This window comes from Mytilus edulis, chromosome 6 (assembly GCF_963676685.1).
Source record: "Mytilus edulis chromosome 6, xbMytEdul2.2, whole genome shotgun sequence".
Lineage (NCBI taxonomy): Eukaryota > Metazoa > Mollusca > Bivalvia > Mytilida > Mytilidae > Mytilus > Mytilus edulis.
The window spans coordinates 84,664,389-84,686,685 of record NC_092349.1 but is presented as its reverse complement, the minus strand read 5'-3'; the positions used below and the strand labels follow the sequence as shown (position 1 = coordinate 84,686,685).

The following is a 22,297-nucleotide window of genomic DNA, read 5'->3' as shown; positions in this document are numbered from 1 at the left end:
GCAACAACCTGAATGGAAACGCCATTTTACGATCTTTCAAGAACCATAACTCCTGAACGGTAAAAGTCAAAATCGTCATTATTGAACTTGACCTCTATTTTGTCATCAGTAACAACATATTAAAATTTCGGAAGCTTTGGTAGAACAGTTCATGCATAAATGCACGGACACGACTGGAAACTCCATTTTTCAATCTTTCAAGAACCATAACTCCTGAACGGTAAAAGTCAAATTCGTCATTATTGAACTTGACCTCCATTCTTTCATTAGTAACAACATATTAAAATTTGGGAAGCTTTGGTAGAACAGTTCATGCGTAAATGCACGGACAACTCCATTTTTCAATTTTGCAGGAACCATAACTCCTGAACGGTAAAAGTCAAAATCGCCATTATTGAACTTGACCTTCGTATAGTTGTCAGTAATAACATATTAAAATTTTAAAAGCTTTGGTTGAACGGTTCATGAGTTAATGCACGGACAACATTTGATTGCCGCCCGCCGTACATCCCCAAATCAATAACCGACATTTATGTCACAAAAATCCAGTTAAAAACGAATTCATCAAACAGCAACCAAGTATTACACGATGCAGACTCCGCCTTGTTTTTGGACCGGCATGCACTGAATTTAGTGGTGTTAAATATTTGCTTTTAATTGTGTCTAATATAACCAATGCTTGATTTTCTAAACATAATGTTTTAGTTACATAGTATATGTTTTGTTTTTCAGATTGTCTTTAGTGTTACTTATTGGGGATTTAATTGTATAATTGCCACAGTAACAGGATGTAAGTATAATGCTCCTGTCACAACAAACTCGTTTTCACTCCGTTCTTAAAAATGAAGCCAACCGTATTAATCTGAGTAAAAAAGAAGTCGACGTAGAAACAACCTTTTACGGTCTGTTTACGAGTTTGATCGGGAATAGTGCACCGGCACTTTGAGTAAGCTCAATGTTTCAGTGCGACCATCCAGTCCTTCGATTAGACGGAGTTGCAATTTACTCAAAACCGATGTACGTGCTACGATTAGAATTGCTATACTCGATATGATGCGTACAATGGGACGTGATGTGGTTTTGTTTCAATTGAAACCGAACCCTTTGTAGCACGTTCATCCCGTTCACTACGGTTGTCTTTATCTAGAGAGATAAATGCTACAGCAGATACAGTTAAGTCTGCCTCATATCTTGACTAACAACTTAAAATTGACATTGACAGTTGGTTGACAAAAAAACTTTACGACACAAAAGAGATGAATTCAAAAATTCAAAATGTGATATTTCCACTTTTAAACCAAGAGTTCCAAATGGTGAAGTTGAAATCATCACTCCACACGGACGTCATCACGAGTTTGTTGACCGTTATGGAATATCTTTTTCAACAAATGATATCCGATACGTTTCTAATGTCGTAACTACAGTCCTGTTTCCTTTTAACAAATATGGCATACCGAATTAGACTATTAAACGGCTTTGTGATAACATGAGTAGCACGACGGATGCAATATTTTGGGCAGGATCTGCTAACCCTTTTGGAGAACCTGAGATCACCCCTCTGTGTTACATTTTACCTATTATGTTTGTTGTGTTCACACATCGTTGTCAATATAAAATGGAATTTGATGCGACTGTCATACATATTTAGCACTGACAGCATCAAAAGTTCAATGTAAAAAAACTGAATTCACATAGTTTATTCACTGACCTCATCCTTCTTAAATTAATTTGAAAAATAGATTGAGCAATGTGGATATATGTAAAATCAATGTCAAATAAACAAAACTTGCAGCAATGTTTACCCCTACCCCCAAACTATTTTGAAATACAATACTCTACAACTTTATATTTTGGTCTTTTACTTTGTGTAGGGTCTATTTGTACTACCCTTAGGAATCCGTCACATCAAATCACACGTGACTTCAAATATCATGTAAAATATTTCAATTTAGTTCCAGCAGAAAGAGGTGTGATAAAAAAGGAAAGAGAAGCTGGAGCCTACAGATTATCAGCTTACTATGCTGCTAAAATAACCAGTGATCTCCCTTTGATCCTGATAACACCAGTACTATTCTACTGCATCATCTACTGGATGTCTGCTATAGGGGATGGAGTCTTATTCGCCATTTTTCTTGGTGTGAATTTACTTTTCTGCACAGTGGCACAGGTATACACATTAAATTTGATTACTACTTTATTCAAAGATTTGCATTAACTTTTGTGTTTCAATGTTAAGGTTTATGTAAATAAGTCAGTAATAATCAATTCTTATATAGATAAAAAAAAATAACTATATAAAAAAATATTGATGTCTGTAATGATTGTAAAGAATATGTAATTCTTTTACAGGGTTCAATTGACTTCTATTTCATTTTCATAGTAAACGGCTCAGCTGTAAAATATGATTATTAATAATATGTTATATTTGTTATTCTCATCGGATTTTTGTCTAATGCTTAGATATAGGAAGATGTGGTGTGAGTGCCAATTAGACAACTATCCATCTAAATAACAATTTATAAAAGTAAACCATTATAGGTCAATGTACGACTTTCAACACGGATCCTTGGCTCACACCGAACAAAAAGCTATAAAGGGCCCCAAAATTACTAGTGTAAAACCATTCAAACGGGAAAACCAACGGTCTAACGAAAACGAGAAACGAGAAACACGTATAAATTACATAAACAAACGGCAACTACTGTACATCAGATTTAGTCCGTTTCTGTGTGTGTTACATTTTAATGTTGTGTAGTTGTTTTCCTCTTATATTTAATGTGTTTCCCTCAGTTTTAGTTTTTTTACCCCAATTTAGTTTTTTTTTGTCCATCGATTTACGAGTTTTGAACAACGGTATACTACTGTTGCCTTTTTTACGATACAAGCATCTTGTCTTAGGGAGGGATAAATCCTACTTTGTAAAGGATCACTCTGATTCAAACAAAAAATTCTCTGAAACTGATATTACCAAGATGCTTGATTTCTTGATTGACAACATATTTGTTACGTTCGGAGGACGTGTTTTTCAACAAACTGTCGGAATGTCAATGGGTACAAACTGTGCCCCTCTACTTGCCGACTTGTTTCTTTATTATTATGAGGCTGACTTCATGCAGGAACTTCTTAGGAAGAAAGATAAGAAGTTAGCAATATCCTTTAACTCTACTTTCCGCTATATAGATGATGTTCTTTCACTAAATAATTCAAAATTTGGTGACTATGTGGAACGCATCTATCCCATCGAGGTAGAGATAAAGGATACTAAAGAAACAGGTAAGTCGGCCTCATATCTTGACTTACATCTAGAAAATATGACAATGAGGGTCGGTTGAAAACAAAACTTGACGACAAAAGAGATGATTTCAGCTTTCCAATTATGAACTTTTGATTTCTAAGTAGCAACATTCCAGCAGCACCTACATACGGGGTATATATTTCCCAATTGATACGATATTCCCGTGCTTGCATTTTCTATCATGATTTCCTTGATAGAGGGTTGCTGCTCACAAGGAAGCTATTAAATCAAGAGTTCCAAATGGGGAAGTTGAAATCATCCCTTCGTAAATTTTACGGACGCCATCACGATTTGGTTGACCGTTATGAAATAACCGTTTAACAAATGATATCGGATATGTTCCTTACGTCGTAACAACAATCCCCTTCCCTTTCATGAATGTGACCTACCGAAGTAGACTATTTACCGGATTTGTTATCACATAAGCAACACGACGGGTGCCACATGTGGAGCAGGATCTGCTTACCCTTCCGGAGCACCTGAGATCACCCCTAGTTTTTTGGTGGGGTTCGTGTTGTTTATTCTTTAGTTTTCTATGTTGTGTCATGTGTGCTGTTGTTTGTTTGTCTTTTTTCATTTTTAGCCATGGCGTTGTTAGTTTGTTTTAGATTTATGAGTTTGACTGTCCCGTTGGTATCTTACGTCCCTCTTTTTTCTGTAGTAACACAAATGTCTTAAAGACTATTCACATACATTTCAGTTAGTAGAGGAGCCGAGAAATTTTAACATTTGTACACAAGTATTTGTGATTTGATATTTCATTTTCAAAAGGAAGTCTGCATATAACATGTAAATGTTAAACTTTTAATATCTGTTAATTTACCAAATTCTGTCCGAATTCCTCTTTTATTCTATTTTCTATATATGTTTATACTTTAGTTGTTTATTTATTAAAAATATTGAAAGAACCTCATGTTCATGAAAGCGATAAAAGAGGGACGAAAGATACCAAAGGAACAATCAAACTCATAAATGGAAAATAAACTGACAACGCCATGGCTAAAAATGAAAACGACAAACAGACAAACAATAGTACACATGACACAATATAGAAAACTAAAGAATAAGCAACACGAACCCCACCAAAAACTAGGGGTCATCTCAGGTGCTCTGGATAAACTGTTCATAGGTTAGGACTTTTAAAACTCTCTATCACAATGTCTCTAACGTGAAAATAATTCATAAGAAAGTGCCTCAACATTTCAAAAGTTTTTGTATCATTTAGAATGTGTGATTAAGTAGGGATTTCATCACTGAACCAAGTCTGTTGTCTTCCTATCTCTTTGTATTAATGTGTATTTGCTGTTCAACATTTCGTTTCAGAGTATTGGTCACATAATTGGAACAGCCATACCAGACATGAAACTAAGTTTAACAACAGTTAGTTTTTACATGTCGTTTTCTCTCGTGTTTTGTAAGTGTTTATTATAGGATTAAAACTTGCATATAATAGAGGTTATGATTATCGACTACTCGTAAACTTGTGTAAATTTGTGAGTATCTACCAAGTTTAAACAATAATGACATTTAAAAAAATGTGTTTATTCTATATTATTCTTAAACCAAACACAATTTATATTTTACAATTTTGTTTATTGGCGACTATCTATCATCAAAGTCATAACTAAGGAGTTAGCCATCATAGTTACTTTCTAAAACCAATAAATGTACCTGTAGTACAATAGATTAAACAATCATACAATGTATTTTCTCAACACTTTCATTTAATGAGTTATAATTCATGTTGTAAGAGTACACGTAACGAATTAGGTAGTACTCCGCAGTTAGAAAATAATTGAAACTGAACCTCGGAGGCATCAAGTATCCCTGGTTTTCTGAAGAAAAAAAATTAAACCAACTGTATGTGTCATAAATGTGTACATGTTGAATTCGTAATCAGTATATTGCATAGATTTTAGATTTTATTTTCATAAGTTAAAATGATAAACTATATCTCCTGCTTATGACTACTTTGATGAATATTTTAGCCGGATTTTTGAATACTCATCTGCCTAATTGGATTAAATGGGCGAAATATTTGTCAATTGTCCATTACGCATTTGGTTGTCTCAACATACTGAGTACAGACGGAATGCCTGTTTTATGGTAAGATCATGTACTGTTATTAATTGCATGTCATCGATCTGCATAATTAATATTGTCTTACACACTTAATACAATATTTATCTGTCAAAGAGATATACCACAACTGTTAACCGTAAACTTAACGATGGGATGAATTTAACTTCAACACTTGAAAATCTGGGTTTAATAGCTTTCCTGTGAGCAGCAACCAGCTACATGTATCAAGAAATGGTAATAGCTAGGACAAAAAAGCCCTGGAATATCGTATGAACTGGGATATATATATACTCCCTATGTAGGCGCGAATGTTACCGTAATGCATAAAAATCGAAAGTTTACAATCGGAAGCTGAAATATTCGTTTTTTGTCGTAAAGATTTTGTTTTCAAATGCAACCGACTCTCATTGTAATTCCAGAGATGAGGCAAACTTAACTATCTGTTGTATCTTTTATCTGAAGTTCGATGGGATTGATGCGGTCAACATATATAGTTAAACAATTTTGAGCTATTAGGGAGAGAACGTCATCTTTATAGCGGAAATTTTGTAAATAAGATTCTACGTACATAGTTATTGTGTTTATACATAAATGTATATGTGATCAATAATTGCATGTCGCATGTTATTGTGTCTGCACTCACTAAATAATATACATGTCGGTCCAAAAGCTCTTTTATAGTTCATGTTGAAAATTTATTTGACTTGGCGACTAAAAATAGAACTTGGATTTGATATTTGAATCTTGTATGTTAATTAAGCCTTTCTAGTTTAATGTTTTCATTTGTTTTATATTTCAGGTGTAATACAACTTCCGTTGAACTTTACACATCATGCACTGCAAACACAACATTCGTTACAATATCGGACGTTCTAAAAGATTCCGGAATTGACTGTCCTTATTTTTGTTATATAGCAACTTTAGGAATCTTATTTATAGTTTTACGTGTTTTAGGTTATTATGTTATGAAATGGAAACGGTAGACGATATGTATATGTAGTGATGGCGTTTTTATATGTTGTATTGACAATGACAAAAAATTAGTATTTTGTATGACCCGAAATATTAAGGCTCATATTACTCATCAAAACACCGTACATAAGACGTAGACAAATTCAGAAATATACAGTTATTCTTGTAAATACAGAGCATCTTAACTTTTTTATTATTTATTTGTTATTTGCTCTAGTTTGTGTTTAGATTGGCGGCTAATTATATTTAAATAACTGGTTGAATCGATGCCGAGCTAAAATGGGTAGTAAATTTGAAGTTGAATAATTGTTTAGCTATTTTAAACAATAATAATTATTTTCTGTTGGAATGGTTGTAATTACGACAATAGAAAACTTTCGAGTTCGATTTTGTTCCGTCAAAAACTTTGGCATTTGTGAAAATTATTTGTGCGTTAAATGTCATCGTCACTTTCGTTCCCATTTTGAGCGAATGATTTTGAAAACAGAATGTACTAATTATTCTGCAGATTAAATTCTTATAATTGACAATCAACACTGCTGTCATTAATGAATTGTGATTAGGTACCAATAGAACAAATATCATATCTAGTTTTACCTGTACAATGAATGACGACTACTAAAATGCTTAATGAACTTTAATAATACAGGCGAGCTCCTCTATCTGGAAATAAAGGCATAGAGGCGCGCATAATTGATCATTTTTTTGCCGTTGAAGGACATAACTCGAAAGTGGTCTTTTGAAATATATTCGTCGTCATCTGTGAAATAGATTTGTCGTAACGGTCAACCAACTCGCTTTAGCATCCGTAACATTTATCGGATTGAGATGAAATATTCTTTATCAACAATTAAGATGCTTACTAAATATATAAATGCAATATACCTTCATCAGCTCCCATGCTTATTCAGGCTATTCACGAAGCCCAATTTATAAAGACCAGTTTGTACCAATAATTTCTTATACCTATACCAAACCTATTGCAACTAAAATTTTCAATTACAAACGCGTTTTGCAGGATCTCGATATTGACGACTTCAAGTCTAAACCTCCTGATTGCACTTGTGCTAGTTCCAAATTCACATATAATCCTGCTGGCCACGTTATTACCGGTGACCTTAACATTGTTAATAACACTTCTCTACGAAATGTGTTATCGAAAGGTCCCAAATATCGTGAGCCTAAATCCATCAATTGGAAATACAACTTTAAAATTTTGATGGATTCAGTCGAGGATTATGCCAGGCAATGGGCTAAGCGCGAGAAGGAAGACGTAGACACTCTTTCCGAATGGATTAAGGCAGTGAGGTCGTTGATACAAATCAGAGTTAAGAAACTGAATGGGTCCATCAATGCCCATGCTACGTCAATCTTTAAAGACCCAAATGTTGCAAAACACCTATCCGACCTCCATGACAAATATGTTGTTGTCCCTGCAGATAAAGCCCCAAATAACATCGTTTTTGTGTGTAAAAGTCACTACATCAACTGCTTGATAAACGAATTAGGTATTGACAATTCACTTGGTAACTCAACATATACCCTCACGACACTTACCAAAGAGGAAATCCTGGATAATCATAGGTCTGTTCTATGTTCCTTTGGAATTTCAACCAAAGATGAAGAACTGGATCTTCCATCACTGTATTGGATACCTAAACTACATAAGTGTCCTTACAAACAACGGTATATTGCTGGGTCTTCCAAGTGCTCCACGAAACCTCTTTCTAAATTATTAACATCTATTTTATCAGCAATCAAAGACGGGCTTCAAAGTTATTGTGAAACTGCCTATTCCAGAGGTGGCGTGAATCAGATGTGGATACTTAAAAATTCAAAAGATCTTTTAGAGTACATACAATCTAACTCTCTTTCATCTTGTAACAGTATTAAAAAATTTGACTTTTCTACCCTGTACACAAGTATTCCACATTCCAAACTAAAAGACAAATTGAAAGAGTTGATATTACTTTGCTTCATAAAAAAGAATGGCCAACGTAGATACAAGTATCTTGTCTTAGGGAGGGATAAATCCTACTTTGTAAAGAATCACTCTGATTCAAACAAAAAATTCTCTGAAACTGATATTATCAAGATGCTTGATTTCTTGATTGACAACATATTTGTTACGTTCGGAGGACGTGTTTTTCAACAGACTGTCGGCATTCCAATGGGAACAAACTGTGCCCCTCTACTCGCCGACTTGTTTCTTTATTATTACGAGGCTGACTTCATGCAGGAACTTCTTAGGAAGAAAGATAAGAAGTTAGCAATATCCTTTAACTCTACTTTCCGCTATATAGATGATGTTCTTTCACTAAACAATTCAAAATTTGGTGACTATGTGGAACGCATCTATCCAATCGAACTAGAGATAAAGGATACTACAGATACAGTTCAGTCGGCTTCATATCTTGACTTACATCTAGAAATTGACAATGAGGGTCGGTTGAAAACAAAACTTTACGACAAAAGAGATGATTTCAGCTTTCCAATTGTGAACTTTCCATTTCTAAGCAGCAACATTCCAGCAGCACCTGCATACGGGGTATATATCTCCCAATTGATACGATATTCCCGTGCTTGCATTTCCTATCATGATTTTCTTGATAGAGGTTTGCTGCTCACAAGGAAGCTATTAAACCAAGAGTTCCAAATGGTGAAGTTGAAATCATCCCTTCGTAAATTTTACGGACGCCATCACGAGTTGGTTGACCGTTATGGAATAACCGTTTCACAAATGATATCGGATATGTTCCTTACGTCGTAACTACAATCCCCTTCCCTTTCATGAATATGACCTACCGAATTAGACTATTTACCGGATTTGTAATCACTTAAGCAACACGACGGGTGCCACATGTGGAGCAGGATCTGCTTACCCTTCCGGAGCACCTGAGATCACCCCTAGTTTTTGGTGGGGTTCGTGTTGTTTATTCTTTAGTTTTCTATGTTGTGTCGTGTGTACTATTGTTTTTCTGTTTGTCTTTTTTATTTTTAGCCATGGCGTTGTCAGTTTGTTTTAGATTTATGAGTTTGACTGTCCCTTTGGTATCTTTCGTCCCTCTTTTATTAAATAAAAGGCTGACTTTTTTCTACATTTGAAAATGCCTGTTCCAACTCAGGAATATGACAGTTGTTGTATATTCGTTTGATGTATTTCGTCATTTGATTTTGCAATGTGATTAGGGACATTCCGATTGAATTTTCTTCGGAGTTCAGTATTTTTGTGATTTTACCTTTTTCGGACTCGCTCATTATACGTGTACTTTTAATCATGGAAATATTTAGATTGGCGTCAAAAACTTAGTCTTTAATAAAATTAATATAATTAACATACTATATAGGAAAATATTATTTCTATCGATCATCGCGGTAGGAAGTCGTCAAGAACACAGTATTATTTTATTTAGGGGGTTCACTCTATACACACAAATTTTATTAGTCTTCACTTCAAGGTTAATCGAGCAAATTTGAGCAAATTTTATTAAATAATGCTTTTTACAGTTTTTTTAAACTTTACTACGGGCTCATGAGGATCTCAAATCTGATTTAATGCTGTGTCCATAATTATTATTCTACGTATTTCACCTGTATCGGTTTGGACAATTCCATGGACTATTCCATACACCATTATGCTTAAGGGATTTTCATATGTCGTGTCAAGATAATGTATGCTATATACCGTTGTCTGCGACAAATATTTTTTTCCTGATAAGGTATTTTTTTTGAAAACCAATAAAATATAGTTAACATGTATATATATTTTATCTAACTGTGTTCATTGACCAGGATGATTTGTTCGTTAATGACAACACACACCTAAAATTCGTTTTGGTCTATCCCGTTTAACACATTGACATTTCCTCGGGAAATCTGCTATTGAGATGTAATTAATGGACGTAAAATTGGAATAATGCCAATTTAATGTGAAAATATAGTGTTCTATGCGTTTGTATTTTACATGAATTCAAAGGATTGAATGTGATTACATTGTCTACATCTTAATTTGACATCAGGTTTGTACACATTTAGTCTCCTCTCTAGGTACATAATGAAATTATAAACTTTGAAGCAAAGAAATATAGTGAAAATCAAATTGGGATAGATCAGGCAGCTAATGAGCTTGATTTAATTTTATGTAACTCAACAGAAAAAATCTTGTACACTAAGACATGTAAGAGGTATACCAAACTTTAAAAGAAAAAAAGAAAAGACAAACAAACAAACAAAAATGGTCAGATAATGAAGTATATGAATATAAAAAGTCAATAAATGCAGTTGGAAAAGAATTAAGACAAAATCCTTTTAACTGTTCACTGAAACATAAATATTTTCGTTTACTTAAATCTTTTAGAAAGTTAACAAAAAAAAAACAAAAAATAGAATATAAAAGAAAATCTTTGATAAACTTTCAGATTCGATGAATAAAAATCCTCAGGAATACTGGAAAATACTAAAATCACTAGAAAACAAAAATATAGATGGAGATGATGATTTAAAAGAAATGTTAAAAGACAGTGAGAGCACAATTAAACATTTCAAAAATCAGGGAAAGTTTAAAAATAAATAATGATTTTCAAACCAAAATTGAGCAAAAGCTGAAAAATATTGGATACTATTTCTTTTAACCCAGAGACAGACAAGCCTATTACTTGCTCTGAAATGAAATGTATTATAAAAGACTTTAAAAAATGGAAAAGCGAGCGGTCCAGATAGTAGTCCAGTAACTACCAAAGCATATGCTAAACTATTTAATCTTATGTTAAAAACTGGATACTATCCAACTTCCTGGAATTCTGCATACATAACTTTAGTACATAAATCTGGTGACAAATGTAATCCAAGCAATTACAGAGGAATTTCATTAATCAATTGTATATCCAAATTATTTAGCAGTATCTTAAATCAAAGAATGAATTAATTAAAACTATGGAAAAAAAAATTAACCAATGCCCAGTTTGGATTTAGAGTTAATCATAGAACTGCAGACAGTGCATTAATCCTTAAAACTTTGATTAATAAATATATTCATAAAAATAAAAGAAAACTTTATGTCTGTTTTGCAGATCTTAAAAAGGCTTTTGATTCCCTTTGGAGAATTGGAATGCTTTATAAGCTAGCTAAAATGGGTGTAGGAAAACATATGTTTGAAATAATAAAACAACAGTTTATTCATACTGAAGCATCTATAAAATATAATGATAAACATTCTAGATTCTTTCCCATAGACCGAGGAGTAAAACAAGGGGACATTATTAGTCCCACACTCTTCGATTTATTTATTAATGACATAGTTGAAAATTTTGACCATAAAGGTTCAAAACCCTTGAGAATATTAAATTCTGATATAGGAAGTCTTTTGTTTGCCGATGACCTTATAATTTTATCTGAAAGTAAAGAAGGTATTCAAAATAGCTTAAATAACTTATCAAATTACTGTGAAAAATGGCAGTTATGTCTAAATACTAAAAAAACAAAAACGATGATCATTGAACAAAGAACTACAAAACTGGAACCATACATTGTTAGGTTCAACAATGAAAAATTGATAACGTTACTGAGTATAAATTTCTGGGCACTCTGATAACAAATAATGGAAATCTAAATGCAAGTTTAACAGATTTAGCCCAAAAATCTAGGAAAGCTCTTTTTTCATTAAAAACACATGCAGCCTTTTGCGGAAATTTCCCTGTTAATGTATCCTGTAATCTTTTTGATTCTCTTATAAAACCAATTTTAACATATAATGCTGAAATATCATGCATGGATACATATCAATCTTATTATAGAGCAAAAGGCAGATTAAAATAAAAAAAAAAAAAAGATATAGATAATTTCCAAAATTTGGATAAGACTCCCTTCGAAAAGGTTCATGTTAATTTCTGTAAATATATTCTAGATACTAAAAAAACATCTGCTAATTTAGGTGTTAAAGCTGAACTTGGTAGACAACCAATAGAAAAATATATACAAGCACAAGCAATTCTTTATTGGGCTAGATTAAATACTGAAAACATAAACCCATTACTAAAAGAAAGTTATACATTAAGTAAACACCTTGATTCACAAGAAATTTATACTTGGTCCACTTTTATCAAAGATTCAACACAATGAATATTGATATACAAAAAAAAAATGTCCTGTCAAAATATGGAACAAGTTAACAAACTAAAGCCTTGGATCAAGAATATTACATGCAACTTTTATGCAGAACTACTGGAAAATTAAATAAATAGTTTGAACGAAAATAACAAACTTTTTCTTTACAAAATTATTAAAATCAAATAAGACCAAGAATTTTATCTAAAATATCCAAATTTTGAAACCAGACGTTTATTTACCAAAATTAGAATTAGTGACCATAATTTGCTCATTGAGAAGGGCAGATATCTAAAAATACCTCGGGACAATAGAACATGTCCAACTTGTAAAACCTTAGAAGATGAAAATCACTTTCTCCTCTACTGTCAAATTAATAATGTTTTACGTATAAAACTTTTTAATGACATGACAATAGATAATCCTATGTTTCCAAATCTATCTGATACTCAAGAACTAGTAGTCCTACTAAATCCTTCTAATATAAACCAAGTGAAAAAAAAACAGGTTCCTTTATAAAACAGTCTTTAGAGCTGAGGACAGGGGACTCTTAGTAAGTTTTACTTGTACAGTACACAAAAAAAAAAACAAAAAAAAACCACTTTTACAACGTATTATACATACATGTATACATCGATCATGTGCATTTCTCAAAACTGGCGCACAAGTTAACCAACCACATTAACAACATACTTTATACTCAGAAACGACGTTTGTGACGATATATTTGTTAGTGGACCAGTTTAAAGACAGTCTGCCTTGCCATTAATATCTACAGTTCAAAATCTAAAATTGACAATATTTTCATACAGTACGATGTAATAAGTGTCGGTTATTGTATAGAAAGGTATATAATATGAAACTTAGAGCGAGGGGCTTGCCCCGAGCCCTTAGTTTCATATTATATACCTTTCTATACAATATCCAATTTAGCACATATTTACAACTTCAGTAATCCTGTAATTAGTGTAATTTTCATGTTTTGGCTGACTAGATGTAGCTCATTAACGTATTTTTGTAAATCTACTCACTAATATCATTGTAAAAATGGGATTTCAAAAGACCCTTGACTTTAGAATGAAAAGAAGCTAGGTAGCTGCTGGTGTAAGTACGTTTATTGATATAAAGCGGTGTTTTACTATACATGTACTTATTTACATGGTAAGATGACAAAATAAATTGAACAAGAGCAGACAATTCTTAAATTGCAGTGAAAGCTTTAACTTCTTGAAAACATTTTTTAAATTCACGTAAAAACTAAAACTATATTGAAAATGCTTTTGAATGAGTACAAACAGTTGGATCCCCCTCCCATACATTTTTTTAATCTTTGGTTGAAACACCTTTTAAAAAGGCTGGATCTGCCCCTGGTATGTACCCATAGGTAGTCCAGTGGATAGTTTACATTCATGAAATATTTGTCACTGGTCATTAGGCAACCAATAACCGACCAATTTATGACGAAATATATCAAATTGCTTTATTAATAATTTCCCTTCAAAAGATTCATGGTTGACTATCGATCGTTTTGTGTACAAAGTAATTGCATGGAAGATAAAGGATTACAGATTTTAGATGGAGTTGTATTTTAATCAAGGTATAAAGAACCATAAGTGTTACTCTTTATTTTAATGAAAGAATTAAACTTTTAATTGTAAAAAAAAAAAATGGATTAAAAGACGATTAGTAGGATGTTAAGAATCTGTTTGAAAACTAATTACAAACTATTTAGTTAAATTTGGAACACAGAATTTTTTCAAAATAGCCAGTAGTAATTGTTTTTCTAATATCTTAATTACGATACAATGAAATCTTACCCTTGTGGTCATTCATGCGTAGTTACTTAGTACACGGAAAAAGTATGTACTATGAAAATTAGAAAGCAAATTCAAGCAATTTGATTGGACGAGAAGTTGTAAGTATGTGCTAAAACATACTCCTTCAAATTTTACTGAATAAAATACATGTACAAGGGGGGATCGTTTCAGACGTATTGCATTGAAATTTTCGTAATTTTTAGAACGACAAGTAATTAATATATAGATTCGCAACACAAAAAAAACCCAAAAATATGTTAATGCCGAATGCATTCCTTCTGATAATAATACACATTATTAGAGTTAAAAATTAAGGATGCAATAGGACAATGTTTTATTAACCCTCATAATGCGGGGTTCATACATTGCCGATTATTGCTCCCGTTTGAGATCAGACAGCGATACGACACGAAAAGTGAAAAAGTCGGATTAGTATCCTCAATTATCTGGAATGTCCTATTATTGTCTGAACGCAGTCGTTTTAGTTCGTAACAGATTCCTACTGGTCGGGAAGGGTCCGAATAGTTCGGCAAAGCACCCCGACAGTTAGGTGCGTCCCGTAACATTCGGGGAAACTCAGCCGATTTTGTCTAGTCGGATTACAATCGTGCCTATGTCGTGACAGATTCTGCTGTATCGGATCGAATTCCTAACAATGTTCTGTGTATTCGGGACGGTGTCCTGTGGAACGGGAATGATCTGGAGAAGTCCCGACAATAACAGAATATAATACGACTGAGACCAGACAAAGCCGTTTGCAATGCGATAGAGCGGACCGTGATAGGATTACGTTCCGACAGTACCTGATCCTCCCGATTATGCCGACAGTTTTCGAACGGATAACTTCCGTCATCGTCGGTTCACTGTCTTGTCACTATCTGATCTCTGTCGGATTACATTCGGTAGAATCGGGACGCAGTCGTGACAGACTCGGTCAAATTTTACCTGGCGAAAGATACAAATCGAATTTCAATCCACGATTAACAGGATCTTGATCAGACTTTTGACAAATTTTAATCGGGAATGGTCCTGTCAAGGACGACAGTAAAAATCGTGAATGTGTGACCCCAGCTTAATAAAAGATATTATGATAGCTTTTGCTAAAAGATCTGGTCCTTAAAATAGTGTTAATAGTGACGTACTCCTCCGAGATACAGATTACAACACGTGGGACAATATGCCTAATGCGCCTTGAAATGAGGAACTCAAAAAGTCACGTGTAACATTAAAATCTCGGTGTAGTGATATTTGACACATTTCTATGATAAAAAAATGACTGAGCTGAACCATTTGTGTTAATTTAGAAAGTAGTGGAATACAGAAAAAATGTTTAAAATGTATGGAGCTATTAAATGTGTTCAAAGAATTAAATTTTCAAAAAACTTATTGTGTTAAAAATGGATTTTTTTTACCATGAGGAGCCGCATCACAAAAGGATACTTGGGGTTTGCTAATTTACGGAATAAGTAATCTTACGTACCCCGAAAATTTAATGTCTCAGCTTCGAAACGAGCCATCACACATATCCAAGTTAACGATATGGACTGAGCAACAGAAGAAAACGTTACCATTACGGCCTATGGAGAACCTAATACGCATCTTGACCCACGTACAGTATTCTTGTGAAAGTTGTAGCCTTCGAAACTAGAAATTTATCGGTGATTGGTGGTATTGTGAAAACATTTAAAACCTTTGTCCCAGGCAATGTAGTTAGAGAAATTTTCATGACGTACGAAAGAACAAACGGACAATGGGAAACGTTAATGCTCCTACACCTAAGGGGAGGGACATTAAACTCAGCTTTACAAAATCATTACAGGGCTAGGCTTACAGCTTTTTGCACGGTATTTTGACTTGAAATTGATAAAACGAATCATGCTTCACTACCTTTGATGCGACTGTCATACAAGTGAGAGGTTTTGCTAGCTATAAAACCAGGTTCAATTCACCATTTTCTACATTTGAATATGCTTTTACCAAGTCAGGAATATGACAGTTCTTGTCAATTTGTTTTTGGTGCGTTTTGTTATTTGATTTTGCCATGTGATTATAGACTTTCCGAATTGATTTTCCTATGAGTTCAGTATTTTTGTGATTTTACTTTTACTTAAGCAGTCACACAGAGGAAAGGTATTTGTAGGAAGTATTCAGATAGAAGGAGAAAAAACAACTATAAATGGGACGAATTCACACAAAAAAAAACCTCCAGAAAGCTATTATTATAATAATTGTTGGGAAGTGTTCACACAATAAAATAGATGCTACGATTGTTATCAGTGGACAATGAACCCAAGTTAATTCAAATCATTCTAATGATCTCCAATGTAATTTTGTAAATATTGAAATATTGAGTGACGGAAACATCACGGTTGCTCGAGGGACCATCTTATGAATCCATTGGCAATAATCTAATCATTTAATTGTTTAATGATTTTATTCATTTAATTGACTTCCTGTACTGATAAATCATCGCTTCTCGTATAAATTATATTTACTTGATTTGTCAGAGATTTATCAGGGGTAGAATATAAAACTTACAATATTTGAATGACACGTCAAGCTAATAGAATCTTTGATTTAAACGGTTATTTAATGAAAAAAAAAGTCTAAAAGTGATTAATTACATCGGTTTAAGACAATGTATAGTGTGTTTAATATGTACATAACAGTATTATTCATACCAGGAATATATTCTCAGTCTCAATCTATTCTTAAATTTAAATTTACGGAAGGAAGAAAAATGAGTCGACATGTAGTCTTAAGGAACATCGTACCATCTATGTACCAGTGTGCTCAAATATGCCTTAGTTTCAACAAATGCAAATCTTTTAGTTTTGGTCGTGTCGACAAAAAATGTCTCATTTCAAATATGGAATGGACAATCCGTAATTTAGATTCCAACAATGATTATGTGTTTGCATGGAAGGATGACATCCCAACTGTAAGTATATATAAAATGATATATTTAAACAACACGCAATTGACTAGCCGGTCGAACAACGGATGTTCCTAAACCCTGCTGACTGCCATTGGCAATTGCCAACTAAAATGTAACAAATTGGACCTCAATTAGACAAGAGAAATAGAAGGAATATTTTCTTCTGCAGTTTTATGATAAAATTTTCAGGCTAGAAAGGACTTATAACACTTGCGTTGACTTTTTAGACTTTTAGTGCTGTATTTCAATTGGTAAAATATTTTCTAAACTGCTATCTTTATTCTGTTAATTTATCATGATTTCTGTCGCTTAAATGGGCATTGATAATTTCAATTTTCGCTAAAATAGGTGAACAAACTGGTATTAAAATGGACATTAATAATTTCATTTTTAGCTTAAATGGATTAAAAATCTTGCGCCAAAAGGATAATACTTTGTCGCTAAAACGTTCGATTGTTTTCGATAAAATATCCAATCAACGCTCTTAAATGTATTTTGTGGTACTTATCTACGTAATGTCTAAGACTGTGGTTAGGCTTTGCACAAGCATTGTTTGTGTCTGTTTATGCTACAGTTCTAACTGCAGCATGGTTGCACTCCTGGGTGTCATTTTCTGATACGTCCTGAATCTGATTCTTATTCTCTTTCAACTGTTACATATTATATTTAGTGACAGTATGATGTATCGTTCATAAAATATATTATAATTATTCTTGTTGCATAAAATCAAATACAAAATATATTACGGTATATTTGTTGCATAAAATCACCTACACAATATATTATAATTATACTTGTTGCATAAAATCACCTACAAAATATATTATAATTATACTTGTTGCATAAAATCACATACAAAATATATTATAATTATACTTGTACATAAAATCACCTACACAATATATTATAATTATACTTGTTCATAAAATCACATACAAAATATATTATAATTATACTTGTACATAAAATCACCTACACAATATATTATAATTATACTTGTTCATAAAATCACATACAAAATATATTATAATTATACTTGTACATAAAATCACCTACACAATATATTATTATTATACTTGTTCATAAAATCACATACAAATATATTATAATTATACTTGTTCATAAAATCACATACAAAACATATTATAATTATACTTGTTCATAAAATCACATACACAATATATTATAATTATACTTGTACATAAAATCACATACACAATATATTATAATTATACTTGTACATAAAATCACCTACAAAATATATTATAATTATACTTGTTGCATAAAATCACCTACACAATATATTATAAGTATACTTGTACATAAAATCACCTACACAATATATTATAATTATACTTGTTGCATAAAATCACTTACAAATTATATTATAATTATACATGTTGCATAAAACCACTTACAAAATATATTATAATTATAAGTGTTGCATAGAAACACATACAAAATGTATTATAAATATAATTTTTGCATAGAAACACATATAAAATATATTAACACAGTTTACGAAAAAACAAAACTAAGCACCAAATGAAAATATATTTGAAGAATAGCAAAAGAAACAGAAACAAAACCGAAAAGAAAAATCCTTTCTGTACAAGACATTTACATAAATATTACGTATACCATGCATTAATTTTAGAAATTAGGAGGAACATGTGGTGGCTATCATGGCTGTCAGGACGAGGAAATCTGCTTGAGGGAAAGCGAGTACGACAGTAGTTGCGTTCCATGTAAGTCTATCAATATTAATTTTGATATGCTAATAAATTTAAGTGACATTTGAAATCAATTTCCTAATATTGTTCAAGGCTATTTCTCTTAAAATATTTATTTTATTCCCAAATGACACATGAATATTTATTGTTGAAACTCATCGTTGGTGTTTGTCAATAACTACTTGAAAATCTGGTCTCCTTAATTAACATAATACTAATAAACGACAGGCATTCATTCCAGATTTTTAAATACAGATGGATTGTCATTTCATATGAGTAGTTCGAATGAAAGTAATTTGTTCAATTTAATGCAGCACTCAGAATAATATCCTAAAATTGTCTGTTCTTTGCTTATAAATATACTTATTCTTAATGTGCCTTGCTCAAACGCAGCTCCTAACTTTTTTCATTTTTTTCATTTTTTTAAGAAGGAGGTGACCATTTAGAGAGGCAAGACAACATGATTCTATCCAATAGGACTGTAACTGCAATGTATCAGTCATTTTTGTCAATTCTTTGAATACTAAATTCTATATCCCCTTTTAAATAACAATAATGTTGGCATGGCGTGTGTCCATCCTTGCCCAATCACCACTGTCTTTGGTATCATATTGATAAACATAATATACCATTTCATAGAGTTATATTACAATTCAATTAATCGAGTTAACTTGACGTACGACACTATAACATGGTTGATGGTCAAATAATGGTCTAATTATATATATATATTACAGACTACCAGTGTTTAAACGGCGATTCCTCTGTATCGTACTGTCCGTATTTGTCTACACGAGGAGGGTGTGATAAGATATAACTAAGGTCTAATTGTATATATTTCAGACTACCTGTGTTTAAACGGCGATTCCACTGTAACGTACTGTCCGTATTGGTCTATACGAGGAGGATACCCTTATTATAAGATAATTATATATATATTTCAGACTACCAGTGTTTGAACGGTAATCCCTACACAACGTACTGTCGGTATTGGTCTTCACGAGGAGGATGTGATAAGAACAACATAGATACGTATTTAGGAGGTGCACGGTGGGGACATGGATCATGGCTATATATGGCATATCACTGTAAACGGGAGTGTAGATTCTGCTTAGAACGTTTTTAAAATTCAGGACCAGAGTCGGGTTACATTTGGTGATTTGTTTTAAAAACTACCTGATTCTGGTGATTACATTTTTTAATTTGAAAGATCATTTATTGGATCACGCTATTGATACAAAAGTTGAAAATATCGTCATTTTAGGGCATATTGTTGAAATCTTTCTGAAACATAGTAATGTCCGACTGAACAATATTATCAGAAGATACGTCTCAGTATATTGACGAACCTACCAATCTACGGATAACTCTTGTTTAGAATAAATGTTTGCTTTGTTAGAAATGTTATATATCTTGTTTGTCAAAATAGTTGTATTTTAAATTGTTCAAGGGACGCGATTGTTCCAATCACATTGTGAAAAATGAAAGCATATAAACATTATAAAAATCTAAATGAATGATAAAATATGTTTTTTCTAAGAGAATTTGACATTATTATTGAAGGTATTTTGACATATGAATAATTCTATGTATGTACAGTATGTCGTATTTTTCTGATGTCTGTACTTGGATCTTTCGCCTCTCTTTTACAGCTAATAAAACGTCAATATCTCCTTCTTTTCGTGCATTGAGGGTCTTTCAAATGCCGATGCTGGTCCAAAAAAAAAATTCGAATGTGATATCTTGATTCAAATAAGGATTCGAGTATAGTAAATTCTTATCTTGTGTGTTTACACCATTGTCTTAGTTTAGTCAGATGATTGACTTGCAAACATGTTTACCCCCAACTGCATTATGACCCATCGACCCAAATGGTGAGTGGGGAATATGAATATGGTCACTTTGTCTTTTTTCGGCCGGCAGTAAAACCTGAAGTTCGGCGTCCTGATGGCTGTGTTAAGTGTTTAAATTATCAGCCACATCCAGTCAGGTTTGAGATGTTCCATCCAATGCGTCATCCTCTGCACGGTAGCAACTATTGCAACAACTATCTGAGTGGCCCAAAGGTAGCGTTTTGCAAAGTTGAATATCATTTTCCTATGCCAGTCTTAATCCCTCTCCCAACCATAGACTGATTCCGATCAATCCTTACTATTAATTGACTATCAATAATATTCATTAGGTTAGCTAATTAATAATGTTCATAATTGTATTTTTATCAATAAATCAATCAAATTGTAAAAAAAAATTGTAATTCACAAGAAATACAACCACACTTTATTTTTAAACGATAGTCCACACGTGTTAACAAGTTCTGGTATAAACACAAACCAATTTTTTTTATGAAAATAAGAGGGCAAAACACATTAGAAGAAAACATTTGAAAAAAATTCATATGGGTTGTTATAGAGTTTAAAATGCGTTCTATGTTGTGTCATGTGTACTATTGTTTGTCTGTTTGTACTTTTCATTTTTAGCCGTGGCGTTGTCAGTTTATCTTTCGTCCCTCTCTTTAATATAATAATCAGAACGAATGACAAAAACAATTGGAATTTGGAATCACAGAATCACAAAACTGATTGGGGAAATTAAGCATTACGTTTATACCTTAAAGATATTAAAATAAATTAAAATAATAAAAAAACAAGAATGTGTCCAAAGTTCACGGATGCCCCACTCGCACTATCATTTTCGATGTTCAATGGACCGTGAAATTGGGTAAAAAATCTCATTTCGCATTAAAATTAAATGATTATACCATAGGAAACATGTGTACTAAGTTCCTAGTTGATCGGACTTCAACTTTATCAAAAACTACCTTGACCAAAAACTTTAAACTGAAACTCACACTTTCATTTTCTATGTTCAGTTGACCGTGAAATTGGGGTAAAAAGTTTAATTTGGCTTGAAAATTAGAAAGATCATATAAGCAACATGTGTATTAAGTTTCAAGATGATCGGACATCAGCCTCATCAAAAACTACCTTGACCAAAAACTTTAACCCGAAGCGGGACAGATGGACGGACGAACGAACAAACGGAGGCACAGACCAGAAAACATAATGCCCCTCTACTATCGTAGGTGGGGCATAAAAAACTCCATAAACAATAAGAACTGTCTCTTCATTTTTAAATCTCCATGTGAAAGTAACCAAATAACTAATCAACGGTGGTGCTTATTTATATCTTCATCGAAAAAATAATTCCTTTAGTCATTCTATTTGAATGAAATTTATATGGTTTGGTATAGAATTTATTATGCTTATAATAATCAGAACGATTGGCGTATCAATTCGAATCGGGAAACACAGAAGCAAAACTGTAATATTCAGGGATATTAAGCCTAACGTTTACATCT

The 22,297-nt window shown here is 32.6% G+C and overlaps 2 protein-coding genes across 4 annotated transcripts in view; both read left to right on the top strand.

Annotated features, from left to right (window-relative positions):
* The window catches only part of LOC139528714 (uncharacterized), a 51,415-nt gene that overhangs the window by 15,064 nt on the left and 14,054 nt on the right, over nt 1-22,297 (top strand). For 2 of the 3 annotated variants that reach the window (XM_071324844.1, XM_071324842.1), the window contains 5 exons: nt 733-790; nt 1,953-2,167; nt 4,619-4,709; nt 5,284-5,401; nt 6,177-6,650. In XM_071324844.1, the coding sequence (XP_071180945.1) occupies nt 733-790; nt 1,953-2,167; nt 4,619-4,709; nt 5,284-5,401; nt 6,177-6,360 (666 nt within the window). In that variant the 3' untranslated portion in view covers nt 6,361-6,650. Of the gene's footprint in view, nt 1-732; nt 791-1,952; nt 2,168-4,618; nt 4,710-5,283; nt 5,402-6,176; nt 6,651-22,297 lie in introns of those variants that run through there. The other variant, XM_071324843.1, reaches the window with a different exon arrangement.
* On the top strand, nt 16,958-20,572 carry LOC139528715 (uncharacterized). The gene is made up of 3 exons (XM_071324845.1): nt 16,958-17,209; nt 18,864-18,954; nt 19,884-20,572. Exons 1-3 carry the CDS (start codon nt 17,009-17,011, stop codon nt 20,063-20,065), a joined length of 474 nt encoding a protein of 157 aa, XP_071180946.1. The 5' UTR covers nt 16,958-17,008; the 3' UTR covers nt 20,066-20,572.

Coding starts and splice junctions, on each gene's coding strand:
- LOC139528715 (XM_071324845.1), top strand. CDS start 17,009: ATGAGTCGACATGTAGTCTTAAGGAACATCGTACCATCTATGTACCAG. Junction 17,210..18,863: donor GGAAGGATGACATCCCAACT/GTAAGTATATAT, acceptor CATTAATTTTAG/AAATTAGGAGGAACATGTGG. Junction 18,955..19,883: donor CGACAGTAGTTGCGTTCCAT/GTAAGTCTATCA, acceptor TATATATTTCAG/ACTACCAGTGTTTGAACGGT.